This window comes from Macrotis lagotis, chromosome 6, assembly GCF_037893015.1.
Source record: "Macrotis lagotis isolate mMagLag1 chromosome 6, bilby.v1.9.chrom.fasta, whole genome shotgun sequence".
Taxonomy (NCBI): domain Eukaryota; kingdom Metazoa; phylum Chordata; class Mammalia; order Peramelemorphia; family Peramelidae; genus Macrotis; species Macrotis lagotis.
The window spans coordinates 179,233,669-179,251,059 of NC_133663.1; the positions used below are offsets into that span (position 1 = coordinate 179,233,669).

Consider the following 17,391-nt stretch of genomic DNA (forward strand, 5'->3'; position numbering starts at 1 on the left):
ACCCTCAAGTAGTATTAGGGCTTGAGGGGTAGCTAAGTAAAATGATTATCTACTTCAACTCTCTCATTTTACAAAGGAGAAAGCTGAGACTGTGGAAATGAAGTGACTTGCCCATGGTGGAGTCTCAAATTAGTTCAAAAATTAGATAGTTTATGATAACCTCTTTTCTCATTCTCATTTACAATCCATCCCTCTTTATCATTCCTTCTCTCTTTTTTGATAGTAAAAATACAGTTTAAACTTTATCAAATTAACAGCTAGCTAGGTCATGTTAATATTAATAAATATGTTATTACATGAACATATATTTGATTTGCTTTTATTGTAATAACTAAATTTACACATATATTAAAAGTAATTGACTTTTAGCTTCTCCAAAGTTGTCCTTTTCATTAAATTCTTGTATTCCTGGCTCCTTCTTATTATTTACTTCTTGCATATTCTCCTACTCTCTGAAGCCTTTATCCTATTTTATGAAACTGACTGAATATGAAATTTGACTTAAGGGTCACTTGTATCTTAAAATGGAATGGGAACTTCACTTTAACATAAGTGATATTCCATTTTTTGTAAAATCTAGAATATTGCCCATGTATTATTTTTCTCTATGTATATATATATATATATATACATATATTCCAGAAAAGGAAATTAATAGTTACTCAGATGCTTATCAACTATAAACAATAATTCTTCTAAAATGTTTATCATTCTCTGTATATCATTTGATTACTGTTTAGAAAAAAACAGGAATTGGTGTTAGTGTTGTCTTTTAAATTGGAAGGTAATAAATCTCCTACCTATTATCTATGACAGGCATCATTACAATAACTGACAGCTCTAAATACAGCAGATTATACATCATTATTCAGACAGCTTTTTAGGGCATACTGTCCCCATCTCTAGAGCAGCATTTTCTTTTTTTTTTCTGCTTACAGTATCACATACCTGATTATGAAACTTAAATCTTCCTGAACGCTATTTCTTTGAAAGACTTGAGATGTATAATATTTCTCCTCATGTAGAAATTTAAATGATAGAGGGAAGAATAAGAAAGTAAAGTAGGGAAGTTATGGTGTGAAATATCTGGTTTCTTGGGCTTACTAAGCTAAAAATCTCATCTTTTTACAGGAAACCTTTCTTTGGTTTTTATTTGGTTTTTTGATTTTTTTTTTGCAAGGGAATGGGTTTGTGACTTGTCCAAGGTCACACAACTAAGTAAGTATTAAGTGTCTGAGACTGTATTTGTACTTAGGTCCTCCTGACTCCAGGGTTGGTATTCTATCTACTTGTGCCACCTAGCTCTCACCAGGAAACCTTTCTTAATATTAATGCTTGCCCTCTGTTGATTATTTCCTATTAAATCTGTATGTAGCTTCATGAATATATTTGTTTGCATTAGATTGTGAATATGACAGCAGTGTTTCTCCACTGGCTACCATAGTGTTACATAGTAGATACTTAATAAATGCTTGCTTATTAACTGAAAACTGAAAAAACAGTGAGATCTACAACCTTTAACAATTTAATATTCCAGGTATGCCAAAGTAGCAAATGTACTTGTATAATACTTGACCTAATTGAGAACATCTACCAGAGCCTTTCCATGTAGAAGTTAGTTGGAGTATTATTGAAAACATCAGTCAAAATTTTGCTTATCAACTTAAAAGGCTCTAGCTTGTCAACCAGAAGACAGCAATGTTCCTGACTCAATTCTTAACTCAAGACAATCATTTAGTAGATGTTTTCTGATGGTCTGTGCTTATCACTTTCCATTCAATTCAATTCAACTGGGACTTCAGATATTTTTACTAGTAAATATGAAGAAGCTAGGATGGGATATGTTTCATTTGGAAATTAGAAGAAATGTCTCAGGATCTTTAAAATTTTGTGTCAAATTCCCTCTGCACACCTTCAGCTCTGGATCAGCCTTTAGTAAAAGTCACTGTCAGCAGATTCTCAGGGCTTCACATGGAATGACTAAACATAAGCCATTTTCCTTTTCTGAAGGAGTTTTCAAACAGTAACACTTAGTAAAAGTTTCTGTTGATTCTGGGAGCCTAACCAAAAGAGTTAAGTTACTAAAGAGGAATGACAAACTAGATACTGTTTCTTAATTGGTCAACAATTTCTAGTCTTCTTTAAACAAGATTGCTAAGACAAACTACATTAACTCATATTCATTCATGCTCTGCATGGGGCCAGAGTTGGATTCAATAGACATTTAGTAGTTATTTGTTGTCCTAAATTGAGACAAATGGAATTGCAAAAATGTGGAAATATGAATAATAGTGATTAAAGATGTATTTCTTAATAGATGAAGTGCTGTGTGGGGAGGAGAGAAAAGAAAGCTGAATTAGGAAGATCTGGGGAGTGGCCTGTCCCCATCAAAAAAAAAGACTTTCCCCATCTAAAATTCCAATAATCATAATGCCTATTGACTTAATAAAGCAAAAATCAGAATTATCTGACTTTTTCCCTAAAAGTTGACTCCAACTCTGTGTATATCAGGGAGATTGCATAATTTTCCTTTTAATTACTAAATATTCAAAACACAATTGAGGAAGGGGATATAGAAATAAAATTATAACCAGCTGCCTAAAGTGCTATTTTAGCCTTGTTCTCTTGGAAAATTCATGCATGCATTGTATTTAACTTTATGCAATTTTGCATCCATATGAAATTTGAATGGCAGTCTGTAGGTCACTGAGAGAGTTGTCTTCTTGAGTCAGAAAGATCTGAATTCTCATGCTGACTGTGTCATCCTGATCAAGTTGCTTGATTCCTCAGAGTCTTAGGAAACTCTGAAATTCTAAGTTGGGCAAATGGTATTTCCCTTGGGGAGTGTCCCACACCAATGAAATCACAAAAAAGACATAAACTTCTTTAGCAAAAATAATATCCTTGTCCTCTATAAGGAATCAATGACTTAAAGTCCTGTGTCCTAAATTCAAACAGCTCTTCCCCTTCTTTACCAATGTGACATTAGGTAAATCACTTCATTTTTGTGATCCTCAATTTCCTCATCTAAAAATATAGTTAGACTAGATGACTTCCTTAATAATAATAGATAATAATTTAATGTGTGCATAAGTTTATCAAGGCCAAAAACTCTATAAACTATAGTTCTATGATCCTATGAACCTCAACATCGCAAAAAATGATTCCTGTCTCAAATGGCGTCATTGACACTCTGAATCATGTTTCCATCCATCCATTTTGGCCTAAACTTGTATGGTAAACCAATATCCCCCTAATTGTCTGAGTTTGTGACAGAAATTTTGTAGATTATTTCCTTTAAAAACCAATCTTAACTGCTCAGAATCTTAACCACTCAGAAGTTAGTTTTGCAAACCTTTCACATAAAGACTCTCCCTTTGCCTCTTCCTCCCTTTAGCTATCTGTTTTTATGTCTATGTTTATACCTTCTTCGGATCTTTTTTCTATTTAACTTACAGAGTTGTGAGAAAACAGTATTGTAATCCTTCAATTATTATTTTAATGAGTTTTTATGATAATGCTATGACCATAAAGCTTATAAAGTGGGTGTAGGCAGGAAAAAATACAAGAAAGAAAAAGTCAGTCAAACTTGTTTGGTGAGTTGATCTGATTAAGGGGTTAAAAGTTTAAAAAGTTGAAGTGTTCACTGAAATAAATGATTTCCAAATTCTCTGGGGTTTTTATTGCATCAAAATGAGATAATTCTGCCCTTATATAAAGTGTTAATTTTTTAAAGCAGTCAATTAAAGTGCAATGTTTATTACATATGTCTATGTGTATATATATATATATATAAGTATTTTGGGGTGTGCAGGCAATTCCAGTCCTGGGAATTCCTACTATGAAAATACCATTTCAAATGCAAATCTTCAACTCTTCTGTACCTTACTAGAGTGTTGTCTGGGGCACTGAGAAATTAAGTATTTACTATGATAGCAAAGCTAGTATGTATAAAAAAGGAGGGTCTGAACTCAAATCTGGCCTGATTTCAAATCAAGTCCTCTAACCAATAAATATACCAATAGTGTCAAATTCAAAAAAGAGACAGCGACCACTAATCTATATATAACAATAACTAGAGTAGCATAATGATAGTTATAAAAGGTATTTTTATATTTTTGTTTCTTTCAAAATTACTTATAAAAATTTCCCAATTATATTTTACTCTGGTTCAGACAGCACTAGGGAGTATTGTGGGCTGAATGATGCCAACATCTTATGTGAAACTTCAGCACCAGACCATACTTCTTTGATCTTCTGTGCCCTTGTCCAATGAGTTTGCCATAATATAGGTCACAACAGAGTATAACAGCCTCTGTGGGACAAACAGTGGCCAAATAGTGAAATGAAGATGGATACCATTGACTTAAAGTTGCCTCTCACTTGCCAAATTTTATGGGTGAAGGGGTTATCCCCTGCAATTAGGATAACAGTTGATTATAATTCAATAACAAAGTATGAAAATAACTTTTTATCATCATTTTTGTATTTCTTTTTGAAGTTTATGTTCAGTTACTCATTAATTTATTACTCTAATATTTTTGGTATCTGTTTTGGCATTTATTTATTGAGTTTATCATATTTCAACTATAAGTCATAAAATAAGAGACTTTTACATCCAGGTGTTTATCAAACTCCATGGTCCTTGATGTTTTGTTTGTTCTGTTTTTTTTTTCTATTCCCCTTCCCTCACCCCTCCAGGTAATCCATCAGCTAAGGCTTTCAGAAAATGAGAGCTTGGCCCTTCAGGAGCTCCTGGACTGGAGGCGGAAACTCTGTGAGGAAAAAGATTGGCAACAAAACCAGCACCATCCAGAACCTCGAGTCAGTGGACCTCCTCCACCCCCTTGTAAAAAGCCAGCCCTCTTGAAGAAGGCAGAAGAGACCTCCTGCAATAGATTACCTTCAGAGTTATGGGACACTACAATTTGATGTGGATTGGTTTGAAGACTTTAAAAAATCAAAACCACCTAGTGACTGGAAATTGTAGCAGCAAGCAACATCTTGCTGCCCACACCCTTTACCCTCTAAAATGTGCTAGATTCTCTCTCCAGGCATTTACCTTCAAAAAAGCACAGGAAACTGGAGTTCAATACACTAGATTCAATATGTATGTGAGTGTGTGTGTTTGGTCTTTATTTTCTTTCTCTCTTTTTTTTGTGATGATTAGCACTGATCTTTCTAATTGTGTGCTTTGGAAGGCCCCAAGAACTAAAGAACTCTTCAAAAACCAGTAATCTGCAAAGAAGAATGGGAGGTGGGGGAAGAGATGAGTCAGAGGGTGGAGACAGAAGCTGAATGGTAGATGGTGGTGGTGGTGGTTGAATGACAGGTGGGATTGGTGTGCACACTGTACAGATGTTTTATAGAGTTCAATACTATGTTTATTGTACCTTGGATGGTTTTAATATGATGCATATATATAGTACATATATAATATTTCTTTGTAGATGTCTGTGTTTTATTGAAATTCCAAACCTGAGCATTATTATTTACGTGTTTATTACTGGATTTTATAAATTTATGCAATTGGTGGTGCTGTTCTTTCTTCAAAATACAGGTAAAAACATCAAATCCATTTGGATTCTTTTTTCTCCATATTGTTTTTGCCTGAATTATCTAAGATTCTCAACACTATGTTGTTGTTTTAGCTTCATCGATGTCAATTATAAATTTGGTGACACTTGCAAAATTGGCTTCTGTGGATGGTGTCCAATGCTTTCTATTTCATTCATTAGTTAAGAGATATTGTTTCTTTTCTATGCACTGTGTTTTGAAATAAGTGGATTGTGAATTTCTTTAATTAAACTTCATCTCAAGTTGACAGCATTGGTTACAGGAAATAATAAGGTGCTCAGTTAAATGTGTATAGCTTCATTTTCACAGCTGGTTATGTAAAAGGTCAGATGTCAGTACAAAGGTGCTCCTAGTAACAGGTGCAGAAAGAACTGCTGAGATTTTTCTCCCTTGAGCAATAAGGCTTCCTGAAGGTACAGGCATCATAAGATGAATATGTCCTTAAAGAGGTATGCTGCATGATTCACTTACTGTATATCACCAGAGCTCATGTATTACAAAGGCCTTGACTTAATAAAGTGTTCTGGTTGGCTGTTGTGAAATTTTGAGCAGTGGCATTCAGTAAACAATAATTTGCTTCTTGGAACTTCCCAGCCATACCAGCCTTTGAAATATTACTGTGCCAATAAAAGGGTACAAGCATTTTTCTTTTCCTGTCTCTTGTTGTGGCTTCTAATTCAAACTAACACTTTGAGGTTTCAGCATACCGCAGTCCAGTGGTTTTTCACCCATTTCTTTAGTTCCTCCTAAGTATGGAAAACTTAAACAATTTAAACCATCAGTTAACCTTTGTACAAAAACCTTTGGGAACCCTTTCTGAAAATCATACTGGCTAATGTGGTCTTAGTTCTAAGGAAGATAGCTTCTTGACTCCAGTGTGGAGCCTCCAAACTACTATTCCCATATTCCCATTGATTCCTGGACTCTCTACTCACAAATAACAAAGCAGCAGAAGGAACCAGCTTTCCATCATTAAAAAACCATTCACATCAAAAATGGTATCAGGATACTTTTACTTTTCCCAAAATTATTATCTAAAACTCATGCTTAGAGTGAAAAATGAACTCAAAATTCAACTCACCACACAAAGTATTTAAAAATATATGAATATATGAGCACATTTGCATATAAATGCCCATGTACATATACAGAGAGTCGCACAACTTTCTGGGGCGATAAACTCCAAATTAAAAAGACAAAAAAATTGATTTTATTATGAATCTGCCATAAGTAAAAAAAAATGCAGTGATAATAGCAAACCTAGTCTAATTGACTGTTTTGCTAGTATTCTTAATGATGATTATGTCTAAACAACTTTAAAAAAGCAATAGCTGAAATACCAAAAGTAATGTAACATGTTTCTTTCCTAAATTACTCTCATTCTCACAATGGAAAGACAGAGTCTTTAGGGGAAGAAAGGAGAATTTCTAACTATAAGTATAAACTATTTCTTTCCTAGCTATTCCAATAAATTTACTAGTCTTCTGTATTGATCACAAAAGATCATTCACCTGGTTCTCCCTAATCTCAGTAAAATGAACCTGAAGCCAAGAAGGGTTGGTGAGTCCTGTTATCTAGAGTAAATAACAGATCTGAGATTTGAATCAAGTCTCTCTGATTCCAAAGCCAGATCTCCATCTACTGTTGCACCCCGCCCCCCAGTATGGTGTTAACCAGTGTCTTACTGACTATAGCATGGAAATTCAACTATTAAATGCTTTCTTTTTCTAGCAAATACTGTCTTTTTGCTATCTTAGGTAAATTGGATTTGAATCAATTGATCAACAAACATCCATTAAATGCCTCCATTCACTATGCTAGATTTACTCCATACAAAGACAAGAGTGAATGAGTGCCTACTCTCAAGAAACTCACAATTTTTCTAGAAGGCATGTATAAAAATACATAAATATAATATAAGGCTAAGATGATGTTTGCTCTTTGTTCTCAAAGAAGATCATGACATCAAAGATGTGATGCCATGCCATGCATATGAGTTGAATTTGAGTGAGGGGGCACTGTACTAAGTCACCAGCCTCACTTTCTCCTCCCAAACCAACTGGATCCAATGGCCATATATGAATCAGGAAGACTGGAGATAGCCCTGATGGGGGTGGGCAATCAGGGTTACTTGAATTGTTGAAGTTCACACAGCTAGCAAATATCTGAGCTCAGGCCCTCCTGACTTCAGGTCTTCTACCCACTATGTATCTAGCTGCCTAAGGCAATTCTGGTGGAGAAGCACAAGCAACTGGGAAGAGAGATAAAATGTGAAACATGCCATTTAAATTGAACCTTAATGGAATTAAGAATTCCAAGAGGCAAAAATAAAAAAAGAATTCAGTACAGGGATGGCAAACATGTTCAAAGGTAGAAGGAAGAGCTGGCAATGGAGTATCACATATGAGAAATAGTCAGAAAACTTTATGCTTTAACAAAGAATAAGGCTTAGTAGAGCATTGTGAGGTCAGCAGAGGATTAAAACTGCTTCTTCAAACTCTGGAGAAATATAGCAAAGCTATTCATTGGAACCAGGCCTTTAAGTCCACTGGGAGCAGTGATGGCCTATTATTGATACAATAGGGCAACTGGAAAAAGACCTAGAAATCCAAAACATTGCAGTTATGTGGCCAGGGTAAAGAGTGCTAGAACTCAGTGGTTCAACTAAAAGTTACCAACCAGAACAACTCTCAGGATATTGCCTCTCTCTATAGATATAATCTTACATTTCATGGCAAATCCAAGAAGAAAAACAGAAGGCACACATTTGTCTTCCATTGAATGCTGCATCCCTATGCCAAGGTAATCAGACATGTAAGAACAGGGATAGATTTCTTCAAACAATATTTTAAAGATGATTTATGATTATATAGAGTATGATAAAATATTTCACATATAGTATATTTGGTTATCCTCTAGACTTTGACTTTGTACTTATTATAATTGCTGTGAATTATAGCTAATAATTTAAATCCTGCCTCATCTATTGCTTTTTAGAGGAGAGGAGAAAAAAATCTTCCATAATGGTCAAAAATGCTTATTAGCACTTTTTTTTTCAAGCAGGGTCAAAATATGTTGATTATGATGAAAAAAATAATTACAATTTGTAAAAATGGAAACAACAAATATGAAGGATATATACATAAATCAGCTATGCATCAATTAATTAAAAGATTACAACTACAAATAGAGTTTACTTCACTATATTGGATAACTTGGACCTGTAGAGAATTGTGAACAAAGCAATCTAAAGGGACAGATTAATTTCTGACAAGTTCTATTGCTGCCAATATCAGTATTTTTATCAGAACTAAGGGTCATTGGTTTATCAGATAATCTTATCTAGTGTTCCTTTTTTATGTGAAAAAATATACAAAATTTAAGGCTTCTTGGTCAAGCAGTGTTTCTCCTTTTGTGAATTCAGTAAAATCCAATCATATATTTGTGTGTGTGCATGTGTGTGTGTGCATACATGTATGAATGAAAGGTATTGTGATCCTTTGAAGAGAAGGTGAACCTAGGAAACAGGAAAACCTGGAGTTAAATCCTTCCTCCTATACACATTGACTGTGTGAACCTTAGCATCCCAAGACACTCTCTAGCCATCATATGAAAAAAAGGTGCTTATTTACTTTGATAGAGAGACTTTCCTCTCCTGAAGTTCTCTAGATCAAAGAAATCAGAATTCAAAGACAAAATGTAAATTTTCCAAAAAGGAATTTTTCCATGACAATTATCCCTAAGTCAAGTTAACTGTATTCAGTTGTTAGATATAGTTGTGGTACAAGTATGTTCTGAAGCAAATTTCCTACTTTTACAAACTATCTTCATTTGCCCCCCAGAAGCACATTTTGGGAAGGTAAAAACAATTATGATATAACTAGCATTATGCATTATTTGATGTTTTCATAAAAATAAAAAGGTACACATTCTAAGTTGCCTAGGTTCACTAGACAAGCTTAACACTTTTCAAATAACTAATTTTTTTTTCCCAATTCTTTGTTTTTTAAAAATGTTTTCATGTGAAGACTCTTATTTCCTGTTCGGTTTATTTATATCCAGTGGGACTTTTTTAATTTTTGAAAAATTACTTATTCTACAAAACATCCCTGTATATTATAGAGATTCACATTAGATAACCAAGGGGGTAGAAGTGAGTGGGTAGCATTCTGGGTTGCAAAAGAGAAAGAATTCTCTTTGAGGTTTTAGTTTTCCTGTCCATAAGTACCATAGACCCCTAGAAAGTTCCATCATTGTGATTTCTCTCAGTGTTGCTACATTTTTAAAAACTGGGAGGGATTTTAAAAATGGTTTTACAAAAAAAATTCAGGTTTCTGTCATCCTACTCAGAATTATCTGATTTTACCCACAAGATGAATTTTTAATAATCCATGATATTACAATTTACATGTGATTCCTTTCATGTTCTTGGAGATCAGGATGATCTGATGAAATTTTTATATGGCTTATTCAGGCCACAGCAGAAGAAAAAGTGGTTTTCCTTTCACAGGTAAACTGGAGTCCTCTCATCCCCATCCCTATCTGAGTGAAATAATAAATCTGGCCATCTATGTAAGTCATGATATTAAAATGGAAAGTCATCAAACCTGTCTTTCACTTTATTCAAATCAGCCAGTGGCACCCCTGGCTACAGGCCTCTATTCTGGCCAAATGCTTTTCCTTCAGCCTCAGGGGAAAATTGACTTCTTCAAAGGAAAAGCCTGCAAGCTTGTGTCAGATGGTATTTTCCTGATGTCAGTACTTGGTTTCTAAAATTTGGAGGGGGGTAGAAAAAAATGAAACTATTATAGAGTTGAAAAGGGGGGAAGACACCAATGAATGAAACTAAATTCAATTTCAATTTTTGTTGTTGTTTTCATTATTATTGATATCCAACAAAATCAGTACTGGGGCTCAGAATTTATGACTCTTAAAAAAAATTTGATTGAGAAATCCATGCATTTTTTTCACATGAGATCTTTGCTGGAATTTTAGCCAAAATAATGACTGAATCCCCCTATCTTGGGGTTTATTAAAAGAACTCAGCCAGGTTGATTCATGGGAGGGAGAATGCTCTCACCCAGCATCCTCAAGACATCTAACCTATTCTATTAAAAAAAAAAATCTTGGGATGGATGTCCTAAAGTTGCAAAAAAACAATAGTTGCTCATTTTCTTCATAAATAGGTTAAATATACAAGTAAAACAAAACAGGACAGAACAAGACAGGGAAGGAAGGGGAAGGGAAGGGGAAGAAAGAGAAGGGGAAGAAGGGGAAAGGGGAGGGGAAAGAGTAGAAGAAAAAGGAAGGGGGGAAAGGGAAGGAAGGAGAAGGGGAGGAAGGGGAAGGGGAAGAGAAAGGGGAAGAAGGGGAAGGAGAAAGGAAAAATGGAAATAGAAGCAAAGAGGAAAAGACTAAAAAAAAGAAAAGAAAAAAGAAATCAAAAAAAAAGAAGAAAGCAACCCCTACTCCCAAGAGTCAAAAATAAAATATATTTGGAGCCATCTCAGGAGTAATTTCAGAATCAGGTAAAAAGATAATGATATAAAAAGACATAATAAGGACTGAACATAACAGGGCAGAGTAATATGGTCTTTATACTAGTGCAATAAAATTTTGAAGGTGCTAACAGCAATTTCATCTCCTCAGCAGCAATAAAATAACTGAACTGAGAAACCAACTTAGCTAGAATTTTTCAAGTATGAAGGTATGAGACAGAGTTGTTTTCTATCCTACCTGTTGAACCCCGACTGATTTCCCTCTACAACTGAATTTTTATTTAAAAACTCATTCAAGATGTATTTTGTGCAATTTAGTCAAGTTTAGTAAAATTTGCCCAACATGCAAACAATCCTACTTACAATTTTCATAAGAAAATCTTATTTTAATTTTCATTCAGTAAAAAGAGGCCTTTTGATTACAGAGGAAGAACCCTCCAATAACCAAGGTGAAAATTCGTAAAACTATTGTTCTTAAAAGATGGAAGGTGAAGGGTAGCTAGGCAGAAGGGCAGCTAGGTGGCACAGTGGATAGAGCACTGGCCCTGGAGTCAGGAGTACCTGAATTCAAATCCAGCCTCAGAAACTTAATAATTACCTAGCTGTGTGGCCTTGGGCAAGCCACTTAACCCCATTGCCTTGCAAAAGAAAAAAAGATGGAGGGTGGGGGGTAGGGGAAGACATAACTTAAATAAGATGTCAGATCAATCAGGGCTCCTAGATTGAAGAAGAGAAAATTTTTCTCCTTTTTAGAAAGTATTCATTATTATGGAGTATTCTTTTGCTCTATAAGAAACCATGAATGGTAGGACTTTAGAGAAAATGGAAAGAATTACATGAACTGATGATAAGCAAAGGAAGCAGAACTGGGTGAACATTATACACATTAACAACATTGTTAGTTGACCAAATATGATGGATGCAACTCCTCTCAGCAGTTCAGGGATCTAGGACAACCCTGGGACACCTGTTATGGTGTTATGGACTACAACATCCTCAGCCAGAGGTAATCAAAAAATAAGCAAACAAACCAAAAAAGTCATATAATCTGAATGGATACTATGTTCACTTTTTTAAAGTTTCTCTTAAGTTTCCTTCCTATCTCATGGTTACCTTTCTTTTCCCTTAGTCCTAATTCCTCATATTCAAACATATTAAACACAAATGCATACATATATATTTTATATGTATAATATATATAGCTATTACTAGACTTTGCTACTGAGAGAAGGGAGGTGGGAAGGGAGGGGAGTAGAAAAATATGTAATATAAATATGCAAGTAAATGAATGTTGAAAAACTTTCATAACATGCAATTGGAAAACTTTGTTAAATTTTAAAAAGAAAGTATTCATATTTTACTTGAATTTTCATTAGTTATTGTGTTCTATAGAAAGCACATTCTGCAATCAGTTTCTCTTCATGTCTTAAACAAAACACTGAATCCCATCTCTTGGTTGTTTCAAGAAGATCCTGCCTAGAAGGGAAAATAAACAATCTCTAATGTATTATTAAATGCATTTATTAAATGCATGCTCATATTGCTAAATATAGATAATATAAAAATAAAAATGAAACAGTACTTGCCCTCAATGAACTATTTATAATGGAGCTACAGGGCAGCTAGGTGGCGCAATGGATAAAGCAATGGCCCTGGAGTCAGAAGGACCTGAGTTCAAATCTGTCCTTAGACACTTAAAGATTTCCTGTTTGACCTTGGGCAAGTCATTTAACCTCATTGCCTTCAAAATTAAAAAATAAAAATTAATGAAGCTACAATGGAAAGGAATTCTTCAGGAGTCATCCTCATCGTAGATAAATGATAGAAAAATAGATTGAGAAAGGAACAGAGATTTTGGAGGAGGATGGAATCTGGGAAAAGCTAGTAGAAGTTGGCACATTGATTGAGTTTTGATGTAATCCAAAATTTCAAAGGGGAAAAAGTGATGGGAGAAATCATTTTTATTTTTCTCTTTTTAAGAAAAGTTCTTATATAAGACTGCTGGGGAGATATCAAATTTCTCATGGTTTGATGTTCTAATCTCTACCTTCCCATCTTTAAGTAACTTTTTTTTTCCTCTTTTTAAATTTAATTCAATTTATATTTTTGTCTCCCTCCCTTTGGCACTAGGTTAGAGTACTGGTCTTGGAATCAGGAAGATGGGAATTTGAATCCAGCCTCTGTCACTTACTAGCTGTGTGACCTTGGGCAAGTCACTTCACTTTGATCAACTCTCATCCAGGGCCATCTCCAGTCATCCTGATTCATATCTGGCCACAGGAACAGATGACTCTGGAGGAGAAAGTGATGCTGGTGACTTAGCACAGCACCCCCTCTCTCAAATCCAGGTCATGTGCTTGTCATGATATCACCTCCCTGATGTTGTGATCTTCTTTGAGAATGAAGGGAAAAAACATTATTATTATTGTTATAAATATATGAAAAAACATGTTATACATGTATCTATTTATCAGTTCTATCTTTGGAAGTAGATAGTATATTCCTTCATAGGTCTTTTATGTTAATTTGAGTATTTATAAATGTTTATAATAACTTAATTGTTCACAATTACCCTTCAAAAATATTGCTAATGCTATATATAACATTCTCTATTATATATATTATATATATATTATATAACTTTTTAGTATTTCTTCTTTTTCCCTGATCACCTTGTGGAAACAGGTGGTTCAAATTCTCAAGAGACAAATGCATATTATCATTTAGTATCTTCTAGTTTGTATCTCAAAAGGCAACATTTAAGTGACATTTTTGTTTTATATAATTCTAGATAAGCATCATCCCTTCCCAACAGATTTGCAACAGAGTTGTTTCCCAAAATTTATTCAAAGCCTTTCTATATTATCAATAAAATGGGTTCTTTTTTCCTATCCATTAATCAAGAATAAACTTATCATCTTTCCCTTTCCTTCTTGATGCTAGTTCCTACCCCCTAAGATTATCTCCAATTTTTCTTATTATTTCCAATGCATTCTCTCTATGTCTTTTTTTTTAAAACATAACTAATTGCATGTGGTCTCTTCCATTAAACTATTGAATTCTTTGAGAGTAGGAGTTATGTTTTGGGGTTTTAATGTTTTTTTCCCTGCCCTCCCTTGTATCCCCAGCCCTTGGCAAATGACTGGCACATAACAAGTCCTTAGTAAATTATCAAATTGTTGATTTGACTTAATAGCAAGTACTGAACTATTGATGCCCAACTGAGAACACATACAAATCTTTCATGACAAATACACTTGAAACATATTCCAAGTTCTTGAGAAGAGATAAAATAGAAAGATTCCCTTGAACAAAGCCCATTGATGAAGGAAGGCATTGATAAGGTTCACATGAGATCAATAAATATTAAGTTGTCTTCTTAAATCAGTGCCAATATTTGCTTTTTTGGGCCCACTGTCTAGAATTATTAGCACAGCACCCCCTCTGTGGTCTGTGGTAGACTTTTACATTTAATCTCATGGATTTCTCTCATTGACTCTAAATTCTTAATCAGCTTCCAAATTTGTGATAGCACAAAATTATTTTGCTTTTAAAAACTTGATCAAAGGACTCAACTCACTCATTTGGGGGGGGTAACTCATGATTTTAGTATCTGAATGGATTAGCAAGTGCCATTCACCTCTTTCTGTTGCAGTTTTACTGACTAGTAAAGCTTGAAAGCACTTGCAGCATTTAATCTAGGAGCAGAGAAAGAGTGATCTAGTGAAATAGTGTTCTAGGGTCAGAGCACATAAATTCAAATCCCAATATTAAGGCTTGCTACTTGTGTGAACTTGAGGTAAATCTCTTAAAAATCTCAGGAAATCTGATTCTTCATCTATAAAATAAGGCAAAAAGATTGGACTGATCTCTGAGCTCTCTGATCACAATTTAAACTTTTTATTTTTCAGATAATAAAACTGATTCCCTAAGAGGCAAGGGGATTTATCCAAAGACACACAACCAATAAATGGCCCATTCACCATCACTGTTTGAGAGTGAGAGGGGAGTTTAAAGATATGAAGTCAGATGAGAGATGAGAAAACTGAGCACTGTGAGGCTAAGTAATTTGTTCAGGGTCACACAGTCAATTATCCAATGCAAAATTAGAAACTGGAGTCTTCTAAAACTAATATCCTTTCTACTATATCATCCAGCTACTTCTCCTTGAGTCCAACATTCTTGATGCTTAATTTGGTGTACTTATCACTAGGTGATGCTTCCTTTAGCTTCTTAGGATGGCCATAATAATGAAGTAATGGAAGTATTAGGGCAGCTAAGGGACAGAGTGGATAGAGTGGCAGGACTGAAGTCAGAAAGACTCATCTGATCTCACAATAGTTAGATAATCCTGGGCAAATCACTTAACCCTGTTTGTTTCAGTTTCCTCATCTGTCAAATGAGATAGAGAATAAATGATAAACTACTCCACTGTTTGTCAAGAAACCCCCAAATTGGGGATGGCACGTGGGTGGAGACAAGATAGAGGAGTGGAGGCAGAAATTCTGAGAAGCTCTCACCCCAGACCATTCCAAATGCCTTAAAATTATGACTACAACCAAATTGTAGAGTGGCAGAATCCACACAACTGAGTGAAACAATTTTTCAATCCAAGACAATTTGGAAGATCCATGGGAAGGATCTATTCCACCTGGGTTGGAAAGGTCACAGTACAACCCAGGTCAGTGCTCACTTCAGGGCAGGCCTCAGCACAGCCTTGCCTCGAGAACTAGAAGCAGGCCGGTGCAGTCACCTAGCAGCTGTTTCTAGAGTGCTCAACCCACAGACCATAACAGGGTTGGGGGAGACTGCAGAGGTCTCTATGCTATCCCTGGAGTAGGATTCTGTTGTTTTGCCTATATTCAGATCCAAGTCATAGACTGGAACCCCATAGCAGAGCAGGGACCTCCTCATAGCTTCAGAGCAGAAGGGAATATTTGTGGTCATCCACAGACCAGAGCACAGGCCAAGAGAGCAGGCAGAGTCTCTCATAAGACCATGAAGGAACTGAGAGCCTGGAGGGAAGGGTGACCCAAAAAAATCCTTAAAAGCTTGGGAAAAATGAGTCCTCCACTCTGGAAGTAGAGTTCCAACTTAAAAAAAAAGAGTTAAAAATCAGATTATAGACTGGGGATATGACCAAGCAACAAAAGGAAAAGAATCTGATCATAGAGAATTACTTTGGTCCCATGGAGTATCAAAATACATGTACTCAGAAGATGACAAAGCCAAAACTTCTGTTCTCAAAGCCTCCAAGAAAAATAGGAATTGGTCTCAATATGGAAACCCTCAAAAAATATTTTGAAAAGTAAGTAAGTGAGGTAGAGGAAAAATTGAAAAAAGAAATGAGAGTGATGCCAAAAAATCATGAAAACCAAGTCAGCAGCTTGGTAAAGGAGATACAGGAAAAAAAAACACTGAAGAAAACAATACCTTAAAAAACATTTCAGGTGAAATGGAAAACAGTACAAAAGGTCACTGAGGAGAAGAATACCTTAAAAAGTAGAATTGGCCAGGTGGAAAAGGACATAAGAAAGCTCACTAAAGAAAATAATTCCTTAAAATATTGAAGGGAGCTAAGGGAAGTTGATGACTTTGTGAGAAATCAAGAAACAGTAAAATAAAACCAAAAGAATGAAAAGCTAGAAGAAAATGTGAAATATCTCACTGGAAAAAAAAAACAACTGACCTGGAAAACAGATCCAGAAGAGATAATTTAAAATTCATTGGGCTACCTGAAAATCATGACCAGGAAAACATCCTAGACTTCACTTTTAAAGAAATCCTCTAGGAAAATTGCCCTGATAATCTAGAAGCAAAGAATAAAATAAAATTGAGGGAATCCACCAATCACCTCCTTAAAGAGATCCCAAAATAAAAATTCCCAGGAATATTACAGTCAAATTCCAGAACTCCCAAGTCAAAAAGAAAATATTAAAGGTGATCAAAAAGAAACAAACTACTGTCAGGATTACACAGGACTTAGTAGTATCTACATTCAGGGTTCATAGACCTTGGAATATAATATTCTGAAAGCAAAAGAGCTTGGATTACAACCTAGAACCAATTACCCATCAAACCTGAATATCCTCTTTCAGGGGAAAAGATGGACATTCAATAAAATAAGAGACTTTCAAACTTCCCTATTGAACCAACCAAAGATGAACAGAAAGCTTGATTTTCAAGTACAGGTCTCAAGTGAAGCATAAAGAGGGTGGATGGGAAGGGCAAACTATGAAGGATTTAATGAAGTTGAACTGCTTGTATTCTGGCATGGGAAGATGATACTAAAAACTCATGTGAGCCTTCTCATTTA

At 35.0% G+C, this 17,391-nt stretch overlaps 1 protein-coding gene across 1 annotated transcript in view; it reads left to right on the forward strand.

Annotated features, from left to right (window-relative positions):
* MYO16 (myosin XVI) overlaps nucleotides 1–5,460 on the forward strand; it is an 851,952-nt gene extending 846,492 nt beyond the window's left edge. The window contains exon 35 of the mRNA XM_074192022.1: nucleotides 4,702–5,460. Within this exon, the coding sequence (XP_074048123.1) occupies nucleotides 4,702–4,932 (231 nt within the window). The 3' untranslated portion in view covers nucleotides 4,933–5,460. The remainder of the gene's footprint in view (nucleotides 1–4,701) is intronic.
* The last annotated feature ends 11,931 nt before the right edge of the window (nucleotides 5,461–17,391 follow it).